This window comes from Dicentrarchus labrax, unplaced genomic scaffold, assembly GCF_905237075.1.
Source record: "Dicentrarchus labrax unplaced genomic scaffold, dlabrax2021, whole genome shotgun sequence".
NCBI lineage: Eukaryota > Metazoa > Chordata > Actinopteri > Moronidae > Dicentrarchus > Dicentrarchus labrax.
The window spans coordinates 8,734,090-8,760,678 of record NW_026136710.1 but is presented as its reverse complement, the minus strand read 5'-3'; the positions used below and the strand labels follow the sequence as shown (position 1 = coordinate 8,760,678).

At 38.4% G+C, this 26,589-nt stretch overlaps 2 protein-coding genes across 3 annotated transcripts; both read right to left on the bottom strand.

The window, feature by feature from the left end:
- Positions 1–886: 886 nt before the first annotated feature.
- LOC127370292 (alanine--glyoxylate aminotransferase 2, mitochondrial-like) lies at positions 887–11,424 on the bottom strand. Of its 2 annotated transcripts, none has more exons than XM_051412238.1 (14): positions 10,933–11,424; positions 9,197–9,285; positions 8,776–8,966; positions 8,525–8,648; positions 8,327–8,421; positions 7,788–7,881; positions 7,461–7,554; positions 6,334–6,434; positions 5,979–6,071; positions 5,282–5,414; positions 4,102–4,190; positions 3,783–3,932; positions 2,805–2,903; positions 887–1,893 (listed from the first exon to the last, which is right to left on the bottom strand). In XM_051412238.1, the coding sequence occupies exons 1-14, from the start codon at positions 11,027–11,029 to the stop codon at positions 1,792–1,794; spliced, it is 1,551 nt and encodes a 516-aa protein (XP_051268198.1). In that variant the 5' UTR covers positions 11,030–11,424; the 3' UTR covers positions 887–1,791. The 2 variants fall into 2 exon arrangements, with proteins under 2 accessions (XP_051268198.1, XP_051268199.1); XM_051412239.1 differs by lacking the exon at positions 10,933–11,424 and adding an exon at positions 10,780–10,923.
- Positions 11,425–11,553: 129 nt separating this feature from the next.
- prlra (prolactin receptor a) lies at positions 11,554–26,094 on the bottom strand. Its single transcript, XM_051412235.1, has 9 exons — positions 25,927–26,094; positions 19,565–19,655; positions 19,166–19,298; positions 17,030–17,199; positions 15,465–15,631; positions 15,094–15,235; positions 14,695–14,791; positions 13,994–14,063; positions 11,554–13,856 (listed from the first exon to the last, which is right to left on the bottom strand). Exons 2-9 carry the CDS (start codon positions 19,632–19,634, stop codon positions 12,831–12,833), a joined length of 1,875 nt encoding a protein of 624 aa, XP_051268195.1. The 5' UTR covers positions 19,635–19,655; positions 25,927–26,094; the 3' UTR covers positions 11,554–12,830.
- Positions 26,095–26,589: the final 495 nt, after the last annotated feature.

Below are 26,589 nucleotides of genomic sequence, written 5' to 3'. Positions count from 1 at the left end.
CTGAGAACAAAGCGCTGGGGGCTTAGTTGTCTAGTTGGTAAACACCGAGGGGGAGGTTGAATTGGATAGTTAGTTAGATATAGATGTTTGTTAGTCACCAAAATTATAGACTTTCTTTGAGAAAAATATTCAGTTTTAACAGTGACAAACTTCCAAGTGTCTGACTGTTACTTGTTTTTGTCACAATGAATTGGATGTGGCCTTTGGATGTCTGCTATTTTAAGGAGGGATTCAAACAGAAACTATGAGAAAATGATACCTTGTGTAATTAGTAGGAACGCATACAACTCAATTCATTTTGAATTGCACAAATCATACGGCTCTGAGCTTTGGGTTTGTTTCTGTAAGAGGTGTAAGCCTCATTGGTGAAAGGAGACTTAAGAACTCATGTTCTTCTTACAAATGTGAGGTAAAATGATGCCTGTTTGAAACCTGATCATGATATGGTCACATTTCAAACTGCTAGGATGCTGATAGAGTGATGTCCAATGAAGGTTTTTGTGGAATTTCAGGGTTGTATAACCTATATTTATAATCATACACCTACACCCAATGAACCAGAATTTGACTTTAAGAATCACAAGGAAGTAAGAAACAATGGATCCTACTATGGTGTTGGTAACACATGGGATTCTTCTGGGGAATTGAACACCTTTCCTTCCAGTCTGAATTGGGATGGAATCATATTAACTGATCTAACTGAGCTTAATCATTTGAGAAAGTAATAGTCCTCATTTGACTCCAATACTTCAGGTTAAAAAAAAAAGGAAGCATATGAATGTGCACATACTACAGACAGGACTGCAAAGAAGAAAAAAAGAGCCCTTCCCATTTTGTAACAAATCTGTAAAGAAATTTTGGACCAAAAGTCACAACTCAGAGACCATTTAGTTAAAGTAAAATGTTCAGCTTTACTTCAGACAACAGGTAATGATCAACACCAGGTAGACTTGATAGAGAAGACAAATCATCCAGATAGGATCAAGCAAAGGGGCAGAAGTCTTAAGACTCTGTGTGTAAGGACAGATTGCAACAACTGTAATTGCTTAAACAGATTTTCTGGAAGCCACTTATGTTGGAGGTGGATGAGAGTCATGGGGGTTTGAGGTAGTGCGTTCCCAAGATTATGGGGGTAAATTACAACCCATAGCATTCACTGGCAGGGGCCTTAAATATCCTGAACACAAAATGAGCAACTGTAAGTCTAAGAATCTTGAACTGGTTGCCCTTCAGTGGGCTGAAAAACTGAATTATATATCAGTTAGGTCACCCATATACAGGGTATCAGGCAAGAATGGCAATTATGCCATTTGGGGATTAAAAAGATAATTCAAACCTGTAGCCATTTTTGGCTTCCATACCACAAATAGGTAGAACAGTAGAACCTATACCTGCAGGGGGCAGTGTGACCAATGTGTAATAGCACAAATGGTTGTTCCACAAGCTCACAGACTCATTATTATTACATTGCGTTGAGAAATTACAAATTGTAAAATGATGACACAATGTTACATCCAAGCATGATAAAGAAGATCCATAAAGAGCTAAATTAACTTCAAGTCAGTTGTTAGAAAGGCACTGTACAATACTTTTTCTTATGAATGTTAAGTGTATTGATACTTCTAATTAAAGCATATTTAAACATAGTTTCATAATTGCTATGCAAAGGTTCAGAAAGTGAAAATAACTTTTAACATTTTAAAAGATGTCCAAAAAATGCAATACACTGCTGAGTGGGTTTCCAGGTTTGCTGTTTGGCATTGAGCAATCCAGCTGACCTTAAACTAACTTTCATCTTCTTTCCATGTAATTGTGGATGGACTTGTTAAAAACTGCCAGGAAGAAATCAGCGTCTTCCATTGTGATGCACATGGGGGGTTTGATGCGGAAGGTCTGAAGAGGTAAAAAAAAACAGAAAACAAGGGGAGGGGAGATTATGGAGCGGCAGAGATTACCAGGAAAATGTGTAACCAGGTAAGGGGCTTCATTCTGTGTCGCATACTAATGACGAAGCCACTTTAAACATTTCAGGAGCATATGTTAAACAGCAGAAATAGCAATGTTCATCAGATTAAAGGTTATAGGTTAAAACAACCACTAAACATTTTTATTATTATATTATTCCTGAATTCAGTGGTGGTTCCTGGTTCTTTTTTTGGCATGGCTTTTGTGGGGTTCTGTTCTGAGATATTGCAGTTTAGAAATAGCCCATATGGACATTTATATCATAATGAAAACTGTGCCGTTATTGCAGTTAAAATTAAATGCAAATAACAAATGTTTAAAGCCAAGAACACTAAATCGTTTTCAATTAAAAAACTGAGGTCTGAACTATTGTGGCATTTTGACACAGTGTTTGGGGTGTTACAAACATATGCCCCATATTCAATGTTTTTATTTAAGTATAATAATCGCTATGCAGTAAAAATGCCTACAGTATTTTATTTTATAAAGCCAGTAAAAACTACCTGCAGTGTAATAATTTCCTGACATACCAAAATGAACCATTTAGACTGATAAATGATGAGCAGAGCTCGAGACAAAATTACCAAACATGGTCCTGCTGAAAGGCTGCAACAGTGTTTGTAACAGTGGCAGTAATTTTTTTAATAATCAGAGCATTTTTTCAATCAATCCACTACCAAAAAGCATTTAAAAAAGTGTTTAATATGCTACGCAAACATGTCTGTCTAACTTGTTTTCAACAAAACAACAAGCTTTCTGATGTAGGTGCCAACTGTGTTTATATCACAAGCTTACTCAGCAAAAAATGAACTGACAGACTGACAGTGGAGCGGTGTTACCTGTCCATAGAGTCCTCCTTTCCCTATCAGGACTCCCATGTCCTTGACGTCCTCAAAGATCTCACCCATTGCCTCAGGAGACAGCGGGTCCCTGCTGGCCTGTGGATGATAAGAGAAGAGGTGAGGATGTGTTACAGTAACCACAGTGAGTATACAGTAACTAAGTCAACTACATTTTCAATTTCCAGGCCAATTACAGATGTCAATAGGTGTCCTCAAGCAATAAGACGTTCATCTCATGGTCAATCAGTTATTATTTTAACTGTAAACTGAACTGTATTTTTTACATTGAATCAATATATCATGAAGGGTGTTTCATAACATTTCCGTATAATCAGATGGAAATGAGATGGAATAAAAAGGACAACATCCAAGTTAACAATTTTTTCTAGCCATTGCAGTTGTCCTATATTTGCTATATTATACATTCTGAAATCAATGTCCTTGTTACTTTACATTATGTTGTGTTTATTGCAGACAGATACTGCATGTGTTTCCAGGGTTAAAAAAAAGAAAGCAAAATATGGAGTTAGAGAGCCAGAATCCTTCTACCTCACAAACCATGTTTATATATACGAAACACAGGAAAACAATGAGGAACATTGGTTTAAATTAGACACTTAACAAAACTGACACAGCAGGATATTTGCCAGAATAAAAAAAACAAAAGACAAAACTGAACATTTCCCCCAAATCTGTAATTACTTCTGGTCTTATTTTACCAAATGTTTCTGTACTGGCTCTTCCTTTTGCTGGATCTATTTTAATGCAATACTTTCAACAAGAAACTTCAGTCAGTACTACATGCACTGCAACTGAGATTGTTCTCTTCATAAATTACAGATGGTCACTGCTGCTCCGGCTAATGGTTAACTGGGGCACTGCTGAACCATTGCCCCAGGGGGAAACAGCACAGACACACACGTTGATTGAGCACGTGAGGGGAGGTGAGTGCCACTTCTGTTACAAACTCAATACCTTGTCTTTGACCATTTCCACACCGATCTGCAGGCCTTTTCCACGCACATCACCGATAATCTCATACTTGTCTCTGAGTTTTGCCAGTTCTGTCAGCAGATAGGTGCCCACGTTAAGACTGATCTGCTGCGCGCTGTCCTCTTTGATAGTCTGTAAAGTAAAAATATCATAGTCATGTCTGGATTATAATTCAGTGTGCTTCTGTAATTAGGAATTTTAGTTTTCAGATGCAGCTACAACAATATCCTGCAGAAATCAATTGAATTCTGATCAAAATGAACTTTCTCTCGGGTTGTACAAAGAGAAGATGAATTCTTACATCAAGTACTGCTGAAGCAACAGCACAAGCAACAGGATTTCCTCCAAAGGTGTTGAAATGAACTCCCTTGGCAAATGAGGCTGCAATTTCTGGGGAACACACAAAGAAACAAGCTCAGACCTCCACCAACTGCTGCTCCAAATCAAAACCTATTTGATTGAAGCCAAAAAACATATTTCTTCAGACAATATAGTACATTACAAATCATTTCAAGGTGATTTCATGTTAGCCTCTGTACCTTTACAGGAATGTCACCAAGTAGGATATCAGAATGACATAAAAATTAAATAAAAAAACAGTGGGGTCCTTGAGTGAAGTATCAAAGATCGATAAATAAGAAGGAGCTGTGGCAACAACCTTAATAAATAACATAAGGAACATGAGATCACGCATTCAGTGCCAACAATAGCTGTTAGTCTGCATCAGGTCAGCTTGGGTACATAGAAATAAAGGTAGAGCACCATAGCAACAAGCAATAGAGGCGAGGGTCGAGAGAGTGCAGCCAATCATTTTCTCTGTACTCAACACAGATGCTATAGTATTGTATTGTTGTATTAAAGGATTTGGTCCCAGAAAGCCCATTAATAACCATTGGTGTGTTCTCTTTCACACTACAATCCACTCACATTATAGGTAATGATCAACAGAACTCAAGTGTCCTCTCTGTCTTCCGCCTTCAGCAGTGAGCCTTGAATCCTTGAGGGTGAAGTGGTGAGGCTTGAGAATCTACAATTTCATTCACCCACATGAATGTGTGATCAACACCTTATTACTCAGTTACAAGTACATGTATTATATGTACCTGAGGTGGTGATGAATTATTTATGCTTGTTGTAGGTGAGAATAGGGAGGGTTAAGAGCATCTTTGAAATGGTAAATTACTTCTGGTCTGCCTTGCATCATGAATGTTTTTTAAGTATATTCATCCATAGGCCGTTATTGTTTTGAGCTTGTTTAGTCAAATTAGTCCAAACTCCCAACTCACAAAATAAAGCTATGATTCGTCCCTACCTGGAAACCAGACAGAGGTTGTCTCATCTCTCGTCCATCTTACCAAATTAATATTGGAAATAATGAAGAACAATACACTATACACATGCTTCATAGCTGTATTCAATCTTTTATGAACTTACAAGCAGATTTTCAAACAAGGATTGTATATTTCACAGTATTATCTCACCTGGTGTTGTAACAACAGCTCCCATTGGGAATCCATTACCAATGCCTTTTGCCATTGTAACTATATCAGGAAAGACGCCATGACCTTGGAAACCCCAAAAGTGACTTCCCGTTCGTCCAAATCCAGTCTGGACCTGTTAGGTACAAAATAGATTACATTTATTTACATTTTTATTCAGAGGTGCTCAAGAGATACATACTAAAAGACACCATAGCAGTCCATAGCAGCCATTATTATTTAACATTAAAACATATTCTTATAGTGTGTTTTTTATATGCCTTTGTCTTATCTGAGATAGATAAGTACTTCTGTCAAGATAAGTAATAAGCTGATTCATCTCAGTTGTTGTCCCTTGGGAAGAAAGTGCTTTTACTTTCGTGAAAGCTGCAATTTGTTAAAGTTAACTATGTGTTAAATGAGTATATGTAATCTGAAAGGGGTTGCTCGTAGTGATAAACCCACAAAGAATTATTAACTGACTGCAGGTCCCCTCTACAAAAGGTTTTTAGTCTTTTAGCTCATTATTTTGGTTTTACAGTCTTCAACTTTATGGCTGTTGATAATATGTCAATATTGTGTTTACAGCTTGTTTGCGCTGCTCAAAATTGGCCAAAACTATAGATTAATGCAGGTTAAAGTCCTTTAAACAATATTACTATGATACTGATTTTTAAAATAAATAAAAAGTGTATCAAACCTCATCAGCAATGCAGACCCCTCCTCTCTCTCTTACAAGTTTATAAGCCTCCTTGAGGTAGTTTTCAGGGTACTGCACAGCACCCCCGACTCCCTTTACAAACCAGACAAAACACAACACAACAATGCCACAGTCCCATCTTAATTAATACAAGCAATCATCACACTGATAATGGGAAAACAATAAACATGGATGGCATCCTAACAAGGACTTTTTATTTGCTAATATTACTGTACATTCATGACATACAGTGCAATGTTGATATTCAGTGTGGCAAAGCAACAGATGAGACACGCAAAAGCATGGTGACTATAAGACTACATATCTTGTAACACTCCACAAGAGTATAGTGTACCTGAATCGGCTCTCCAAAGAAAGCGGCAATTCGACTTGGGACACTTGTAGCAAATGTCTCTTTGAGCTGTCCAATGTATTGTTCATTTGCCATGCAATGACCTGTGGGATCAAACAAAGAGAAGTCCTTTAAATCAAAAACTAAAAGCTAACTAATTTTTATCAATAAGTACTTCGCAAGTGTACAAATAAGAAATCCCTAAAAATATAAAATAATGCAAATATTTATACTAAAGCTTTGGGATGAGCAAAAATTCAATATATTGTTTCATTTATATATTATAGTGTACCATTTTTCCATAAAATTTTATCATTCTTATATTACTACATGGTTCACAATTAATAAACGATAAGTTCAAGCATAAAAAAATCAGTCAGTTTTTGTTTTTTTTGAGAAATGTAACTCTTTCCATGGGATTATTGAGTGAGCATTTTTGTAATTACATTGTATTTTGTGGATTGAGATAGGAAAGTGCTAATTTTTTTTTTCTTACAAACTTCCCAACACTATAACAACTAACAAATATATTTAACACACAGCAGCAGAGTTGTTATTAACTTATATCAACAAATTGCAGCATAGCGGCTGTATGTTTTGTGTAAACACTAATGTAGAGATGTCAACATACAGGTTAGACTCTCCAGCTGAGACGCAGGAATGCTATATGGGCAAAATTCCTGAAAATAGTAAAAAAAAGGTCAAATGAGGTAAAGGGGTAAATGATCAACAGTAAGAGACTTTGAACTTCAAAGTCCCTTTTTGTCTATTTTTCAGGCTTATAAGTGACCTGTTTTACCTTCAGGACTTCCACGGCAGATTATATAGAAAAAATATATAGCTTGTGAATTGCAGCTACAGATATAAATACACATAGCTTTATACTGTTTCTGTTCAGCAATATACAACTGGACAAACACTTAAAATGTTTTTTAACCTGCAGCATGCCACATTTTTATGTCATTAATTTCCTGTCATGTGTTCATGCACAAATGAAAGTAGGGTTAATGTTTTGTTGTACTATTGCAAAAGGGATTGTAATGCTTAATCTCACTGATAACAGTCTTGTTTTTTCCGGTTTATGAGAGCCCTGTGAGTGTGTTGATCCATGGATGCATGTGTTTGTGTACCTTGGGCACAGCTACAGTCTCTGATAGTCTGCACAGGAGAGTCCCTGCAGTGGCTTCCTCCCCACGGGCCTCTGAACACATCAGGACACATGGTCTGTTTATTGGGCAGAAACCTAGTCAGCTGGATCAACCTGACAGCAACAGTCAGTCATTACTCAAGTAATGCAGCACAACATAGCTTCTCCTCTGTTCTCTCTGAGATGTTTATTTATCATACATGCATCTGTCCATTTCTTATCTCCATATTATATATTCACCTTCACTAAAATAGAAATTATAATCTGCACTGTTAAGTGTATGCTTTCCTCAGGACACTTGAATACATACATTTGTGCAGCCTAAACCATTGGCAATGGGGTATTTATATGCTGCATTGGAAGTGAGACCCATGGTCTGTGGGCTGCCTCCATGGTATGATCCTCTGTAAGACAAAAATCAAACAGAAACATTTTGGACTTTAAGACTACAGAGAGCTTTTTATCAACAATCAAGCTATCACGCTAAACAATGTGTGACATGCTAAATGAATATAAGGCTATAATATCGACAGACATTTTTTTATATTCCTGAGATGGACCTGGAATCATAAACCTTGTCATTGATTGTTTACTCAAACTGAATGCTTCTCCTCCCTGTACCTTATAACAGACTCTATTGTTGTCCTAATAGCATCTTGAATTAATGGGAGAGAAGGACAAACTACCTCAAAACCAACAAAGACATCTATCATCAGCCTGGGAAAAATGTAAACACTGCCTGTGAATTTTAGTCTTGCTATATATGGGTTAGGTAGTTAGTGCATTATGACGCATATACGCATGTCTGTTTCTATTGATCAATATTAAACAATACTGGTGACTCAGTACCTAAGAGTGATGATGTCAAAGTTGCCTGTGTGAAGTCGAGCCATCAACATAGCCAGGTCATTGGCTTCTGAGCCGCTGTTGGTCAGATATATCACCTGGACAGGGGAACAAAGACCAGCAAGCATTTTAATTACAGCCTACATATTTATCCAGGCTCACGCACTCAGGTGATCAAAATGAAAAAAGCCACCAAGGTACCTTAAGTGGATCTGGGAAGTAGGAAGCTAGTTTCTCACAGTACTCATGGAGAGGAGGATAGACGTAGATGTTAGTAGTATGCCACAGTCTCTTTAACTGCTGCTCTGCTGCTGCGGTTACTTTCCTGTATCCACAGATGTCAGGTATTAGATATAAGAACAGCCATGATTGAATGAATGATTTGTATAATTAACTGTATATCAGAATAAAACATCACTGTAGGACACAGGAAAAGAAAAAAAGGACCTTACGGGTGGCAATGGCCGACACTGACAGTAGCCACACCAGCAAATAGATCCAGATATCGCCTCCCATCTACATCCCACAGCCACTGCATGTATCCCTGGTGAAGGAACACTGGTTTCTTATAGAGGGTAATCTTCATGGTCATAGGGTTGCAATACTGTCTGCGGATCTCCATCATGCGCTCTTTGGACATACCCTGGACACAGACAAATACACAGGACAGGAGTTACAGTAGCCTGTTTTCAAAGTGGAACTGGAACTGGAGTCTGTTTGTGTGCCTGTAAAAAAAAGCCACTGTAAATGACATTGAGAATAAATGTACCAGCATGAAATATTTACTTAGTCTGACATAACAACATTGTTTATTCATCACAGAGTTTGTTACTGAATGTAAGATCCCATATGCTTGGATGATATTACATTTACCTTGTATTCCTCTGGTTTGAAATTGCAAGGGGGCATGTCTGGGAGGTCTGTGGAAGGGTATTTGAAGGCTGATTTCTGACATAATGCACCTGTGAAATAATTTTGATTGAAGTTCAGACAAGGTAAAAAAACACTCATTCTTTGAGGACTTCATGAGCTGCAGTACTTGGCTGAGACTGATCAAAGCTTTTCTATGACATTTATTTGACATTTTGAATTCATTTGTGAGACAACCTGCCAATAACAATTTACCCAAAGGTCATGTGTGTGTGTGTGTGTGTGTGTGTGTGTGTGTGTGTGTGTGTGTGTGTGTGTGTGTGTGTGTGTGTGTGTGTGTGTGTGTGTAGGTTGTAAAATGTAGCGCAGAAGGAGCTGTAGTCTGGCTTGCAACTATTCAATTTATTATATCAAAGCAATATACTCCTGAAGAAACATTTAACTTTTGCAAAGAGGAGGTGGGATTATGTAAAGGTATAAGTAGTCCATAACTGACTATTCCCTCTTCCTGTGTAGGTTCAATTCAACTTTTAATTAATCAATTATAACAATTTGTGGTATAATATGCCTGAAATTATTGCAATTCCTATATTTTTAAGTCTTCTGCTGCAACTGAATGTGGTGTAGTTACTCATATGTTGAGGTTACCGGATCGAATCAGCCTTGTTTAAATAATGGAGCTTCAACAGTCAGCTCAACATAGCGGTGGTGTATACTGTTATTCACACAGTAGTGATAGTAGTAGTTGATCAGGTACACCTAACTAAAACTAATGCAGACAACAGTCCTATAATAAATGTCACCAGAGGTGCTGATTCAGCTGTATGATCCATTTGGAGGATATAGTTGTGGTGTTGTTGAACTGTATTCTGTTATTTAGCCTACACTCATTGATATAAATGGGGCGGACAAAATAATAGAAACACCTGTAAGTATAACACAATACAGTTCAACAGCACCACAACCACATACAGTTGATTCAAAACCTCTCTTAAACAACAAAAACTGAACGTTATAAACAGTGAGACAATGTGACTACAGCACAATTCTGGGGTACTTTTACTTCATTTAACTAATGTTAAGTATCTTTGCTGCATATGCTGCTTTATACCTTTATAGAGGCAAATATTGTTCTTCATACTCCACTGTAATTATCTGACCACTTACTTTACAGATTAAGATTTTAAAAAACAAAACATACGATACATTTATAAGACTTTATTTTAACAGAACGGCTGCTTTTACGTGAGTAAAAGAGTAACAACTCCTTCGGACCACATGTTATACACTTGATTAATATAGGGTAAGACTCGTTTCAGTTTTAGTTTGATGTAATTAAATGTCAATTGAGTATGGCGTTAATGTCAATTAATCAAACTAAATTTAAATAACCCCGAATAACGTTATGGGTTTATCACATTCGCGTTAATGCACATTTTTTTCACAGCAGACACTTTGATATGACATAGTAGGGTAAACACAGGTGTTACTAATTAAGATTCAGTAGAGCCAGAAGAAGTAGAGCCAAAATGGCTACTGTGAGAAAAAAAAAAAGGTCAGTTTGAGCTAAAACCTTTAACACTTACCAAATTGTGTCACATTATAAGTCACGTCAGCAACGTTTTCATAATTAACGTTACCAGGTAAATGAACACATGAACCCATGTTCTGGTTGCAATACGCAGCAAGTAACAGACCATAATAACCACAATATTTCGTTCGTCTCCATGGTAACTCACCACTTGCCAAGTGGAATTTGGACAAACCAGGCCGACTGCAGGACTGTCCTGTTAAAGCTGCACAGCGGCCACTTAGACGGGACACAACTTTGTACATGTTTAGCGGACACAGGGGGGCACACGGCTGTCTCACTACCTTCACCGTCTGACACACTCACGCTTTTTCTTTCTTTCTTTTAAAAAGTTTTGGGGGTGGGCTGTCAGCGCACGGTCAGTCGATTGAGCCTCTGGAACGTCACAGGATGCGTGCGCACGTACACAAATCACGATTGTAAACAAAGTGTGTCACGTGGCATAATAACGCGTGTCTCTATCTGCATTAGTATAACGATACGATTCTTTAAAAAAAAAAAAAACACAACAACTTAACTGACAGACAAATAGTTAAAACATCTAATGAAATAGAATAATACACAGCGGATTTAACTTCATAAGGCATGGTTAACACATTTACTTTCTGTACCTTTTTCCCAGTGATATAATTTAAATCTGGAAGATAATTTCCTTTTTTACATGTACACTGATTTTTTGATTGATTGATAATAACACACGTGTAATAATAACAAGCATGCAATTATCAGTAAACTAGCTGACACAAAATAAAGATCAGAGACCATCCCATTACTGTATATTATGAATTTATTATAAGCATTATTTTTTAGATTTGATTGCTGTTTCAAATTTCATTTTGTATATGGACGGCTGATTGTTTATGAAGCTATACATAGGTACACATGCATGCAAAACAAAAGAAATGGCAAAACACAGCAATTTATCACTGTTAAACAACAGAGACAGTCACTTAAATAGTGTTGTCATGGTTCACCTATTTTCCCATCCCAAAACATAACTCTTCGTAGAAATAACTTTAAAATCTTTAGTTTACCACTTAACCAATCAAAGCAGTAATTAAGATATGTCTATACAAATAAATTGATATACATAAAACAATCTCTGAATGAAAATTTCTCTCTATCTATATTCTATCTTTCCTCTGATTGAGCCCCTGCCAGTACTTTGTACAGCCGAGTTGTTTGTGCATCCTTGGGATGTACAAAAACATGCAGTCTCACTCCGCCTACTTAATTCTCTGTCCTTTTATCCCCTTTCCCCATAGAGCCTATTTTTAGTTGGTTTAAAGTGAAGACATTTATTATTTCAGGTTACTTTCTGCATCATTCATTTGTTTTGGCGCGTTGTGTTTAGCGGCTCCTCTAATCATTTAGCAGAGGTGAAGGCAAGCAGTCATATCAGAATACTAAGGAAATCATACATATGTTTATCCGATTTTCATACTGGGATCACAGCAGAATTGTGCATCCACAAGCACCTGAACAGAAACTGCCAAGATAATAATAATAATGATGATTTATTCATGATTTTCTATTTATTTAAAAAGGTAAAATCGAGTGATTGTTTCACACTGGCCAGCAGGAGGGGCTTCCTGCACTTATGGCTTTAAGACGTAGTGTTCTACAGGGAGCAGAGAAAATACGGACATATAAAAATGGATTCATAATTTTAACAGATGATGTTACACCAGTATACATCAGTATATTTCAATATAAAAGTTGATGACAGAGAAAAAGATTTGTGATCAATGACAGCATAAAGTACCATTTATACAACCAATAATATTTTGTATAAAGTTGATTGAAGATTATTCATCAGATCACTCAATCAAATTGTTTTGGATTTTCACTGCAGCGAACAGATATCTTACATAATGAAATGAAATGAAAAACAAATAGGCTAATGGTAATTCTGTAACAGCAAAAAATAAAGTCTTTGCAACTATTTTTAATGTAGTCACCCAGTGTTAGTGTTTTTTTGTCCCAGTCTTTGCCTAAAACAGGCCTTGCAATGTCCCAGACCTTCCAGTTGTGCCTATGGGTCACCTAGTAAGTGGGCAGTATGCACATGGTGGCAGTGTCAACATAACCATTCATTCCCAGGACCATTTCATCCTGTACCGGCATGGCTGTAGGCTTCTGTGTAGTGGTAACTGTGGACGACGTGTAGCAGTTTTCTTTCACTCCGTTCGTCTCCTGGTGCTCACAAGGACACCTGTCTTCTTCCATCATATTTCTCTGAAGCAGCAGCACATTGTCACTGTCCACCCCCTTCACCTTGCTGTAGTCCTCCCCCTGCGGCATCTGGGGACTGCAATTGTTTTGGCCACAGCCTGACACAACGGGCTGGAGATGCACCATATCCTCCTCATTGACCCTCTGGACTTCCACGTACTCAGTGGGCCGGAGAAGGGGCGACTGCAGACCAGCAGGTGCCTGTTTGCGGCCGATGCTGGATATGTCGACATCACTGTGGGCCTGGAGTTGCTGGCGGGCCTGTGTCTGGGGATGGAGCAGATGAGGCTGCTTGTTGCTCAAACAGAACTCCCAGTAGCTCGGCCCGAGAGCCTCCTTGGTGCCGTGACCAGGCTGGGTGAGGTAGGAGGATGTGGAGCTTGGGAGGAACTGGCTGTCGGAGAGGTAGTGCTGTTTGGCCATCTCAAGTGAGCTCTGTTCGTCCAGTGTGTTTGAGCTGTACTGGGGCAGCGGAGAAAACACAGAAGGCCACGTCTTCACCCTCCCACTGGACATGTCAGGGCTAACCATGTCTTCTGCCTCTGTCCCCATTCTTTCCTGATCTGTTTGCCTCTCTTCCTCTTTTGCCTCTCCACACTTATCCATAAGCAGAGTGTGGCTGTCACAGCTGCCCCGGCCAGAGTCACTGTCAGATGTGGAGCACTCAGATTTGAGGCAACCATCATGTAGATCCTTGTTTTCCTCCAGCATCAGCTCCTGCTCTTCGGGAACATTCACCTCTAAATACTCCACCAGCAAGTCCTCATAGTTATATGACGTGGTTGGGGGGAAATCAGACACCACCAGTGCACTGAAGAGCTCCTCAGACTTGCCATTCTAGACACAAAGAGAGGAAAATTCAGTTGTAGTGGTGATACAATCAGTGTTTTTTCTGATTTAAATATGATTATTGGCACCAGTTTTCGAGGGTGATTGTATAAATCAAAACGTTGTTCCAGATGTTGCTGCTTTACCTTAAGAAGCTGGTTATCAAATCCTTTGATTTTAGGACCAGGGACTGGTGGCAGAATGCAATGCTTCAAACTTCACACATGAAAAAAACAGAAAATCGATGTCAGTGTTTTTGAGCAGCAGATGAAAATCAATAAATATCATAACATAATAAAATTCTTGTCTTCTTGTTGATAATAAGGCTAACTATTAAGTGTTTCCATTTTTTGAAAATCTTGAATTATCAAAAGCCCCCCCAAAAATATATAAAATAAAATAATAATAATTTAGTTGCCATTAATGTTAAAAAAATACTATTACAATAATTGTTAAAAAAAAAAAATATAAAAATTTTAATTTTTTGAGATGTTCTAAAACCTTGAAATCTTAAGTAAATATTTGAATGCATAATTATCCCCATTATCTATACATTGCAAATTCAAAATTTTCCCAATGACAGTGAAGTTATAGTCAGACTTTTCTATTCCTTACTAACATTTCATTAAGAGAGTGAAATATGTCTGTGCTTAACACAATAAAGGTAATGGGACAGTTATGTCATGATTTCAAAGAAAATAGTCAAAATTAGATTAAGTTGTGATCTTTAGGCAAGTGTGAAAACTGTAGCTGCTCTAGGCCTCTGCACATATAACGTGTGCTTATAACAATAATAAAAAACAAGTAAACATTTGCCAAACAATTTGCACAAGGAATTCATGATCACCTGTGGCTGTTCATGTGTAGCAACCATGTGAGGATGAGGAAGATGAAGGCAGAAAAGACCATAATAAGGATCCACACTGACTTCTCACGATGGAAATCTGTAAGACACAACATGACGACGTGAGTGCTTCAACATAGCATACAACCGTGTACTGTCTTATTATCATTTTATTCCTGTGTTGATCAATATTATACAAAACCCCTCCTGGCTGTAGCGTCATATTTAACAGACTGATATGAGAGTGGTGATGATTTTGAATATTTCCCAAAACTATTCTTCTAATATATGCATTATATTTTATGGTAAAAAAAAATATATGTATATATGTATATGTATATATGTATATGTATGTACTGTCTTTGCTGTATAGTGTAGATAAGTAGTTGGTAGATGTCTTACAGTCAGGAACTTTGACGTAGGAAGTGGAACTCCATTCACTCCAAAAGCCATGATCGGGCTTGCAGCGCACCTGAACAAGGTATGTACCACCTGACCTCAGGCTGAAAACATTAAACATCTTCTGCTGGCCGGCATGGTGCGTCTGTAAATACAACACACAATTCATACAACATGAGCAGTTCTGAACATACAGATTAACAAACATTGAATGGTATACAAAATAAGACAGAAATATCCTGCGGTGAAAATGTACCATCCTGTCAATATCTCTAAGAGATCAGAGGTTAAAGTCATCTGCGGGACAGCACCCTAGGCATTATTCAATGACTACCACCAGGCCATTCCCTTTGTATGAGTAACGTGTTACATACCTCCCAGTCCTTTTCCTGCTCCAACTTGACACGGATCTGGTAGACGAGAGTGATCCAACCGGAGCGGGTGTCAGCCTTATGTGGTGGTTCCCATGACACACGGAGGAAGGGCCAGCTCTTGTCCTCCAATACAATCACTGTTACCCTCTCTGGAGGATTAGGCTTGACTGAAGAGGGACAGAGAAAATGTGAATGAGAAAAGGTGTGTGTGTGGTTGAGAAGCAGGAAGGAGAAAAACAAGTTTAAGTGGATAATAATGTCTATAACACAGTAACACAATAGGAGCCACTATGACTGTGCAAAACATCAGGCTAAACCACTGCAGGTTGCCGATACACAGTAGTGTGTGTCCATGTCTATTCCTCTAAGTAATAGTAAATGAATAGGCACCTCCAGCGGATGAACACTGTCACTGCAGCAGATTCCTTCCAAATATTTGTAGTGGTTAAGATAAATGTTAATGTTTAGAAGTTCTTCTTGGAGACACATAGTTGACACTTAAGTAAGAAAAAGACGTCATGAGCAAAGATACTGCTTGAAGACAAGAGAAAGCAGGAGAACTTTCAGATAAGCAGCCATAAGGGCAAGGTGACTATTTAAAATCTTTTAATTCTGTGGCTTTACACTCCCTTTTGGATATTTCATAAACAAAACAACATGCTTTTGTATTTAGCAGCATGACAGAAAGGGACTAATTCCATACCTCATACAATATTTATATATTGTTACATAATGTAAAGTTAGGTCTGCCCAGTGTTAATATTTGATCAGATGAAAAGAAAAGGCTGGAATTGTTCTAAATTCTTATTGCCAACAAATCCCATGAAAAGACCAAAACCAGCGTGTATTTATCTCGCAATACTTTTGAAACTTCCCTACTCTGTGGCTTTCATCCCAAAGCCCCATTTGTTCTCTACTTTTAAAACAGGTCAAAAAGATATTTTTGTATGTAACAGCAGAGCACTGGAGATTTTAGAAAATGTCACTTAAAGAGGAGAAAATAGTGCAGTTGTTGGGGACTATTTTCAGCCATGGATTAATACGTATTTGGTTCTCTAGTGAGCCGGCAGGATTGTGTTGTGTGTGTGTGGGATTGACTCAAACTAAACTTGTGTCTATTTTGAACAAGTCAGCAACAGTGTGGCATAGAGGAATAAGATGTATTAGTCTTTGGATACACAGACAATACTTGTTCTAGTAATTGTAGCTCATTTTGTTCTTTTTACAGGATCTGTGGACAATAAGAAAAATATCTTTTAATTCACTTTCTCTTATATTTGGTTTGATCATAATCAACCTTTATTCGGCAGGCTGAAAAAATACTGTTTTTAATTTCCCTGCTTTAAAATGGTGACCTTCAGTGCGCAGTTACAGCTGGAGGGGGGGTTAATACACTCAGAGAGCATTAGCCCCAGTGTAACCCAGTGTGCCGTTGAGCAGCTGTGTGAGTATGCATTAAAATACACTGTTTTTAATCCTCATGGGGAAATTGTGCCTTGAACATCACATTCACACACAAGAACAGATACGACCCAAATAAAAAAAAAAAGCACACATTCCCTCACCAATGTAAACCACATCTATGTCCACAGGGTCGGAGAAGGTGCTGCCCAGTGCGTTGGTGGCCACCACAGTGATGTTGTAGTTAACCCAGATGGACGTGTCGTTCTTGTTAAAGAAGCAGGAGTTCTTTCCAGCTGTGTGGTAGTCGGGACACTCGTACACCGTCTCAGAGCTGCAAGAGAGGCAGGGGAACAAGCATGTGATTGCATGTTTGTGTCTGCAACATTTCCGAATAGAACAGCACGGTCTCTTCATGCTACCTTTAACTGCAAGATGAGACAAACAGGAAGCAAGGCTTATTGCAAGATAAATGTGGCTTTTTTTTCCTGAACTGTAGACAGAAATAGAAGAAGAGGCTCTCGGCATTAACTACAACAAAAGAGATCAGTGGACTACTGTGCTTAAAGGATAATACGAGTCATTTATTTCCTGTTTCGTACACTCTCAATTAGCCCATTTGTTATCTGTACTCGTTCTGTGCTTTCCTGTTATGCCTTCACCTTGTTTACTGTTGGCTTTGCATTGTCTTTTTCTTGTCACTGTCAGAAGCTCTATTTTTCCTACTGCAGGTTTGCCTCGTCTCTAGGTTGTATTGTTTTCAAGAGGGCATTGAAAATGACTCAGCTGAGGTATTGCGTATGAGCGCTTGGCCACCCAGTAGACCTGGGTGCTTTAATGAACACAACTGGGAGTGTTTATGTTTAGAAAGCAGGGGTGTGTGTCTTTGTTACTGTAGCAGCGTCTGGTGCTGATTGGTCAAAGCACCTGTTCAGTGTGAGGCAGATCTCGGAAACACGATTCTGCATGCATTAGTGGTGAAGCTTCTTGCTGTGTAGAACAACTGGCCATGGGGTATCTAGAACCTCCTCATGCCAATGGCAGTGGATATACTGCTGCTTTGGTGCTTTGACTCATGTTAGACCTTTTTCACAGGAGCCATTTTGACATGAAACGGTAGGGCAATCACAGGGATTACTAAGGACACTAATTAAGCCTCTGTTCTATTTAGCACAACAGCAGCACCCTGACTCTCAGAAAACAGAAAATCAATGCTCCATTTACATGGCAGACAGACAGCAGCTTCCTCACAGCACAGGAAAAACAAGCAAACAGTGTAACAGAATGTGTTGCTTATAAAAATGATATAAAATATATAAAATAGAATTATTTTGTGTATATTATTTATGTTATTTATTAATTATTACCATGGCAGTGTCCAGATTGTCAGTGTTTTCTTTCTTGTGTGAGGGAGATATGTAACATCTGGTTTTTAATTCTGTCACGGAGGACGGCAATAACTTTGGAAGTTGCCTATATACACAGCCATGTCAAAATGGTTGCTAACTAAAGTGAATTTGTTGTCCAGCAAGGACAAATATGCTAAGCTAAGCTAACAGACTACTGCCTGAAGCTTCATATTTAATGGACAGACATAAGAGTAGTTTCAGCAAGAAAACAAATAAGCGTATTTGTGAAAATGTTGAACTACTTCTTTAAAACATACATTAAAGTATATGTATATATAAGTACATGTCCCAAATTACATTTTTCCCGCAGCATTCACCTAAAAATGCTGAAAACTGTTTCCAAAGTTTGTATGTCAAGAATTAATATCTGCCCTGCCACTCTCACTTCCATTCTTGTCAACTACATGCAACCTTGCTAATACAGTGAATGAAACGTTGTAGGGGAACAGAAATATTCCAGTCATTCCTCTCCTTCTCTGCATCTGTGTCTGTTCCTTATCAACCTCGCACAATTTTAAAATCCATAGCCACTGGCCCGACCTGAGTCTCTGCAATCTTTATCCTCTTAGACCTGTCTGCTGCCCTCGGTGCCGCGAAACCACCAGGTAGGACGCTCACTGACGACTGTGCCAACCTTGAGAATGTAAAGACGTCTAGTAGTGTTTGTTGCAATTGCTGTACTGATGTTAAACTCTATATTCCTACCTCTCATGTACATTGATGTGACACCCTCATCTTCTGTTGACTTATACTGTAAATCAAACCAGCTCCTGTATCCTGCTAATAATCTTTGTCACTTTTCTGTTCCTCAGTGTGAGCACCAATCAGAATTAAACAAAATTACACAAAATGAGGTGAATGTGCTACTCCATGAAACTTGAAGGCACTCACGTTTCTTTGCGATAATACAGGGCGAAGGTGGTGGGCAGTCCCCCATCAGAGCCTGGCTCCCACCAGCAGGTGAAGGTCTCTTTTTCAGGGGAACGACATCTGTTCAGTGTGGGCTTCCCTGGCGGGCTGTTGCCTAAAGACAGACCGGCAAAAAGGGGAATGAAAGCAAATACATTACACACTAAACAGTATGTATTATGTAACAAAAAAACAAAAAACAGACAAGAGATGTGAATTGTGAATGATAATATCCCACAATAATATCCACAAATAAATAACACTTTTACTTACTTTTATGGCCTACCTAAAACTGACACCTCTCAGATGTCTTAACCAATTACCAAACACTACCAATTACCAATGACTATGTTACAAGGGTGGCTTCATCCAAACACTTACCGGTTCCCTTTGCATGTGGCGTGAAGACTAGCAGCAAGAACAGCAGGAAAACTTCCACAACTTTCTTCATTATGGCACCACAAAGCTTCTGCTGTTGGGTGGAGAAAGAAACAGAGAAAGGTGTAAGGGGGATATATCTGATCTGTGCTCTTGACAAATCACATGGCCTGCAATGTTTGATGCTGTCCGCCTGCCAGCACAACTGCTCGTCTTGGTGTAAGTCACAACATGCCTGCATGACAAAGAAAGCTGAAGCTGAGATGTTTTCATACTGTCAAAAGTGCAATATTAAAATGAATTTAAAGATAATTAGGAAGAGACAACATAGTAAATGTATGAACAGTTTAGAATTAGTCAGCAATTACTGGATACTGCTGAGGAGAAGACAGATGTTTGTCTTAAATTCCCCCTTCAGTCAAAGATCTGTTCTTCTTCTTGTTCCTACTGTGCAGAATGATGTATCTGCAGAGTTTGACACTAATAGGATGTTTACACCTTTGCAGAAAGTAGAAATTTTCTCTGTGCCTACAAGCATGATTTGTGACTCCACAAATAGTTTGGAGGTCAATCCTGGTCCAGGATCCAACTTAACAAAACAGACTTTACAGTGGAGCAGGAGGCATCTTGTGTCCAGCTGGAAAATTTTAGAAATGAGAACAATTTGCATTTTCATATATTCTGGAATTTTAGTAAGGTAGAAAGAGTAGATGTTTTAAATGATTTTAAAGCGAAATTATACCTTTTTTGTTGTTGTAGAAAATACACATCAGACATACATTACTGTTCCAAGCTGACTATTTCTACTGTGTATGTTGTAATACATGTCTGGAGGGAAACTTTGACTTACAGAACAGCCATGCCCTAAACAACCATGATACGTATAAAAAATAATACAAAATCTGACAACAGAATGGTAAACGTGATGAACTGAAAGAAAAAAAAGATCTTCTACAGAGAATGTATGCTGTTTAACTAAGGATTAAAAAACCTCCTCTCTGTGTCTGTCTACCTCCACCAGCTGGCATGTAACTGATTGCATAACCTGAGTTCAGGCTTTTGCCTCTACAACACAGACACAGGCTGGTTCGCCTCGCTGCTGTACGCATGACTTCTGCATTCCCTAGCCATGTGCAGATGAGAGAGAATAAGAGGAGGGGAGATGAGTTAAATAAGACGGGACAGCTGATGTTGCTACAGTGAAGAGTGCTGATTTTGCACTTCCCCTCACATTTTCTCTCACTTTCTTCCAGTTACCGGCCATGAGTTGTTGCTGTCAGTTGAGGATTTGACATATGCATGTTCACGTTCTCAGAATGGTCAACAAAAGTTCTTGAATGAAAAGGAATTTAGTCTAAATCTTACTAAGTGTTATTATACACCTCCAAAGCATTAGACTCTCAAAAAAACATTTTGCCAAACAAATAATGAGGGATGCAAAACCCAATTTGATTCTAATTTCCATGCAACGAAAAAAAGGCCTGAAGGTACAGGCTATAGGAAATGGAACGTAAATAATGTTTAACAAACAGAAGCTTGCAGTCAAAGACTATTATGTGACTGTATATCTTTATTTAAGGTAGTTACTACTAACTCCCTGGCTTAGAGTTACTACTTTAATTACTACTCCCTCAGAAAAAAACTTAACTTTAAAAACTCTTTAATTTGTGTCTAAAAAACGGTTACATCAGCCATATAGCAAGGCTCTCTGCTGGCTATGCTTTTTTTCCTACACACTTTAGGTGAAAACAGAAAAATGAAATCAGGAATGTATGTAGTATTTCTAAGAATTAAAGAACTCCTTTCAACTTGCAAAGACTACTCACTTACTGAGTGCTTTTGAATTTCTGCCAAGTATTTTGTTGACTTGACAGCACATGCATTTCACAAGATGTGATCCTGGTGAGGCTGCCTAGACATGTGTTGTAATATTATGTCTAGTGATATGCTAACTTAAATTATATTCAAACCGTATAATTCATAAAAAAAACCTCCTTGATATCCCTATTATCGTGAAAACTTTCAGCAAGTGAGAGTTGTCAACTCTTCTTTATGGTGCCTTCATTTCAATAACATCACCATGATCTGATAATTGGCATTAAGGTCAAGGCACTGGATTAGCCTCCTGCTGCATATAGCCTTCTTACGTAAGCAGTAGCCCAAACTGAATAAGCTGCTAAGCTGGGAAAGTGCAGGCTGACAGCGCAAAGCTCTTCCCTCACAGATAATATTGGTCTGAATGTTAAATTTTAAGTATATTATATTGATTCTAAGCACATTTTCTATTTTAATACATCTTTTTATGCAAGTTTTACTTCGGGAGCACTTGCCCCCTTCTCTTATTTGTTAATTATACTTTTTATCCCTTCATATTTATGATCATGAAAGGAAATAAACTTTAAGATTTCTTTCTAGCCCACTGCTCCCCCAGTACATAGAGTTAAATTAGCCAGTCACGTCATCGTCAGGCTAAGACCTAAATTCACACTAGTGGGTATGAATCATTTACGATTCGTGTTCGTCAGTGGCCTCTCAATTACAAAAGGTGAGGAGAGGACGTGTCAAATGACATGTTGAGGTAAAAATGTGAGCAGTAAAGCAAGATGATCCCTTTGGGCATGGTAGTACAACAGCCCAAAGGTGCTTTGCAAAGGTGTTGAATAAGGAATGTATCTTTCTCATACAGAGTCACAGAATTCTCAAGAGCACCGGACAGATACAGCTGAGCACCACAGCAGCAGAGGTACAACAGAGCCTGTTTCTAAGAACCTGGTTCTCTCTTCTGGAAGTGCACAAAGTACACAACATATCCTTAATGATTTACTGCACAGTCACGCATTTCAGTTTTACATTAACTTAATTTTTTACAAGCTAAAATCAAATGAGCAAATGGGGCTGTTTACATACTAAATCAAAATAACAATTCCCTTTCATGAGGGCACAAGTACTACACTGCCGCCAATATCGCATTTTAAAGCTTCAGTAAATAGACATGGAAACAGTGATAGTCTCTTCTGACCTTCAAGAACTGAGTGTACTGCGCAGTGTTTTCATAAAGTAGATCAACAGGTTTGACATGACACCGATGCATCTCATTGATCCTCTAATCTGTCCTCTTATTAGAAAATATTGATATTATATATTACAATATGTAAATCTGGCCAAGACTTGGTGTGCAGTTGGTGGGAAGAAATGTATAAAACAGATTCTGGGAATCACTCACGTCACACTATCTTTGAACTGTACTCCTGCTCAGACTGGAACAAAAAAACACTTCCAGGCACTGTAAAAACCGGTTTGAACACCCGCACCAACGGCTTTCTAGGAACTATTTTTTCCCCCTGATGTGGGTGATCAAATGCATAGGGCAACAGAAAACAAGATGTAGAACTTTAAGTTGTTGAGTAAATTTCAAGACGATAAAACTCCTCCCAAGTGAGATGAACACTTGGTTTTAATGACACCCATGGTTTTTGATCTATTGCCTCCCTCAGGACTAACTTTTAGTCATACAACTGGTGAAGCTGCACTGATTGAAATGTCAGTTCAATGACAATGCATATTTTAGTAGGGTTTACTACTTCAGTTAATATTTGTACACTTATTTAAAATGGATACTGTAGACTGACACAAGCTAGGAGTAGTATGATAAAAATCCCAGTTTAATACCAATCAATATGTTCAGATGTATTTCTCTGACATACTTCATTTTTATAAATGTTATTTCACTTCATAAACATAGGTTAATGTATCATTCACTGTACAGGCAGGGGTCAAGATAAACAGAAACTAAGCTAAAAGTGTAACAGTGTAGAAATAGGCTACTTACATGCAATAACAGCTATGCGCAAGTGCCCACATACATGAAGATACTGGAGGGGGAGAGTCACCTCAGTTAAAAAGTAGCTAGCTTATGAGGTACTGGACCAACAAACATAACAAAGCTAAACATTCATAATGCAAACTCTACTCCAGCATAATTTATCAAATATAGGTTTCAAGGTGAGTCATTCTGTTTGTGCCAAATTCTTAAGCTACCTTACTACTAAACTTCTTTTTAGGCGGCAGGAGTGAAAATTAGGCATCCTCAACATTATTTGTGTTATGATTTCAAGACAGCTAGAGAACACAAAATAGGATGGAGGCTCTACAGGATGATTTTTTAGCAAAATCACATAGATTTTTAGATTAAAAAGCTTTAAAAAAAAAGTGCATATAGTTGCCGTAACTGTGAAAAACAAAATCTCCTTGGGGGACTTTGCACGCAGATCCCCCTAGGTATGGGCTAGAAGGTCTGGTAGTAACTGCGACATTTTATACTGTGAATGTGTTGCCTGTAAAGCTGTACTTCTCTGTTGACTTGGCCAGCCTATATCCTGTGCCCTTCTGTGTTATTGAAGCACTCACGCATTGGCCGTAGCAGGAAATAGGCTGGTAAGATAAGGGAAATAACTAGAATGCCTGTATATAGTAATAATGGGTTCTGTGTTTAGAAGAGCAAAGCAATATTTGTGGAAGTGACATATAAGCCTGATGACACAGTAATTGTGTGTTTCTTAAGGTGAAACAATTGAACATCTTCGGACAGAGATGGAAATGTGAGGGATAGCTTTTTGACGTAGGTGGCTCTGCCAGTTATAATTGCAGCTGCAGGCTATCTGATGGTGGGCGTAATAACATCTGACCTCCGTCTGGTTTGCCCTTTATAAAATTGAGATATCGAGTGAAATTGCCATGTTGTTAATGTGTGTGTGAAAAGGCAAGAGGAAGAATCAAGACTTCCTTCGTCATTTAATTGAAACAAATTATGGAGAGTGCATTAGAGAGCAATTGCCTTACAAAACAGCACTAGTCATAAGAGAAGAGAATTTATTATCGTGAGTGACCACTTATTTTAGTATCAATCGCCTTGTGCGTCATATCAACAGTTGCCACCAAAGCTGCCACGTTCTAAATGTTAATATAATGTCAGGCTCAATAAAGCCTGCAGGTTCTATTCAAGCCAATGCTAACAGATTTAATATATCTGTGATATGATATGGGCTGGGACCTGTACAGAGAATACTTCATACATTACAGTGAATGTTCTGATATCAAATGAGCCTTTGTTGTTTGTGTTTTCAGTTGGTGTAACAAAAACCCAAAGCCAGCTCTACCTTTTCAGATCTGATCACACCCATAAGTTTATAAAATATTGGAAGATATTTGTTATCTAGTTGTCACACAAGATATGCGCTGCTTTAAAAATACTTTTTGAAACAATCTTATTTAGGTGTTATCAGGCTGTACAACCTATAATTACAGCTAGCATGCAATTCCCAACACTGTCTATATAAAGCCCCAGTACAGGACTGACTAATAGAAAGAGCCAGTAAGCTGCAGGCACCTAAAATTGTAATTCAGTATTGAGTTGATCAGCTCGGTGCTATAAAGGCTGATGTCCTCTTTCACCGCTTCCTAACCTGACCGAAGGCCAATAGGCATGTGGAGGAGGAGCAGATCATGAACACAGAAATCCCATTACACAAATAACTCCCCTGCATCACCATCCTCCTACGCAAAAGGAAATATCCTGCCGATCATTTAGCTGTCAGTCAGCGAATATGTCTTCATCCAGAGCGAAACAAGAAGAGATCACACACACACACACACACACACACACACACACACACACACACACAATTCCATATTGTGGGAGTCATTTTACAACTCCACTTCCCAGTCACCAGCCATTACATACAGTATCAACATCCTCAGAGTGAAGTTGTTGTACAGCAAGTTGTGACTTATCATCTCAACTAGCATTCACTGGTATTTCTCCTGTAATTTAACTTGACACCTTGTCTGTAGGTTAAATGAAGTACAAGTATGTGCAAGTTAGACAGATTTAATTTGGCAAAATCACTTAAATGACTCACATGTTCTGACAACCTGCCATCACTCACAAAGATGTTCATGAACTTACCATGCGTTTTATATTTATCTCAAACTCTGAAATCAATCATTAATAATAACAGTACTGTTTGGGTATTTAACTGTAAAAACAAGATTGATTTTCTTTCTTTTGTTGTTTATATTGTGACATATTTACACACACACACACACACACACACACACACACACACATATATATATATATAGTACAAATGCAAGCAAAAGGCAACAAATTATAATTATATATATAACAATAATATGTTCCATCAGTTTGGTACAATAATTAACACTTTATGACACATCTGTAACGTTCAGAGTTAGCTACTGAATGCAATAAAGTGATGTTGGCAACACTGTCAAACGGAGCGCCTCTGGGTTCATTCATAACCAGTTCTGAAGATTCTGTTCTGATTAGTAAATGCACATCTTACCAGCAGCTGACAGGAGTTTTCAGTCTTTCCCTCTGTGCCTTGGCCGTGGTGAGTCTTCTGCCGGCTCCCACAAGAGCGGACTTACCGAGTTGTCAAACTGGTTCACCGGGATGACATCAGACAAGCGCACATGCATTACCAACCGACCCGGGCAGCTTCCCGACAACGAAGAAATCGCTGTTGCAATATTCACTCTGCGCTCCTGATCCTGAGGAGGGCGGGGTTTAATGCCCCGCCCACGACTTGGGTTGCCACAGTTTCCAGGAGACTTCCAGGAGGTTGAGACATGCAGGACGTGGACGAGTTTGTTTGACATCAAGTTCCTCAAAGGCGTCTCAATTGAAAACAGACTGGAGGATTGGGAGCTTAAATGTTGTTCAATGTATAATCTTGTGATGCAGTTTGACTTTTTTTTGGTGCCCATTTATTTAATATTACTTAATATAACATTTTATATGTGTGTGTCTGTGTGTGTGTGTGCTACACTAAGGGATTGGGTTACATATCTAGTGCTTGTTGTGGTTAAGGTAACTGTCCAGGAAATTAAAGCAGTTTCTGTCTAAGTGACAAAAAAACTAGTGAGCAGTGGTCGAGTGGGGAAGTATATCTTCCTATTTAATGGCATATAGCCGTGATGTTGCGAAACTGAAAAAAATGTTACAG

Bases quoted from the DNA above. Each gene is read 5' to 3' on its own strand.
- LOC127370292 (XM_051412238.1), bottom strand. From the start codon at position 11,029: ATGTACAAAGTTGTGTCCCGTCTAAGTGGCCGCTGTGCAGCTTTAACA. The intron at 8,649-8,775 runs GTAAGGTCCTTT...CTGTGGATACAG, and splicing joins AGTGTCGGCCATTGCCACCC to GAAAGTAACCGCAGCAGCAG. The intron at 5,415-5,978 runs GTTTGATACACT...TGTACCTAACAG, and splicing joins GGGTCTGCATTGCTGATGAG to GTCCAGACTGGATTTGGACG.
- prlra (XM_051412235.1), bottom strand. From the start codon at position 19,634: ATGAAGAAAGTTGTGGAAGTTTTCCTGCTGTTCTTGCTGCTAGTCTTC. The intron at 15,236-15,464 runs GTATGTAACACG...TTGTATTTACAG, and splicing joins AGCAGGAAAAGGACTGGGAG to ACGCACCATGCCGGCCAGCA. The intron at 14,792-15,093 runs GTAAGACATCTA...TGTGTCTTACAG, and splicing joins CTACGTCAAAGTTCCTGACT to ATTTCCATCGTGAGAAGTCA.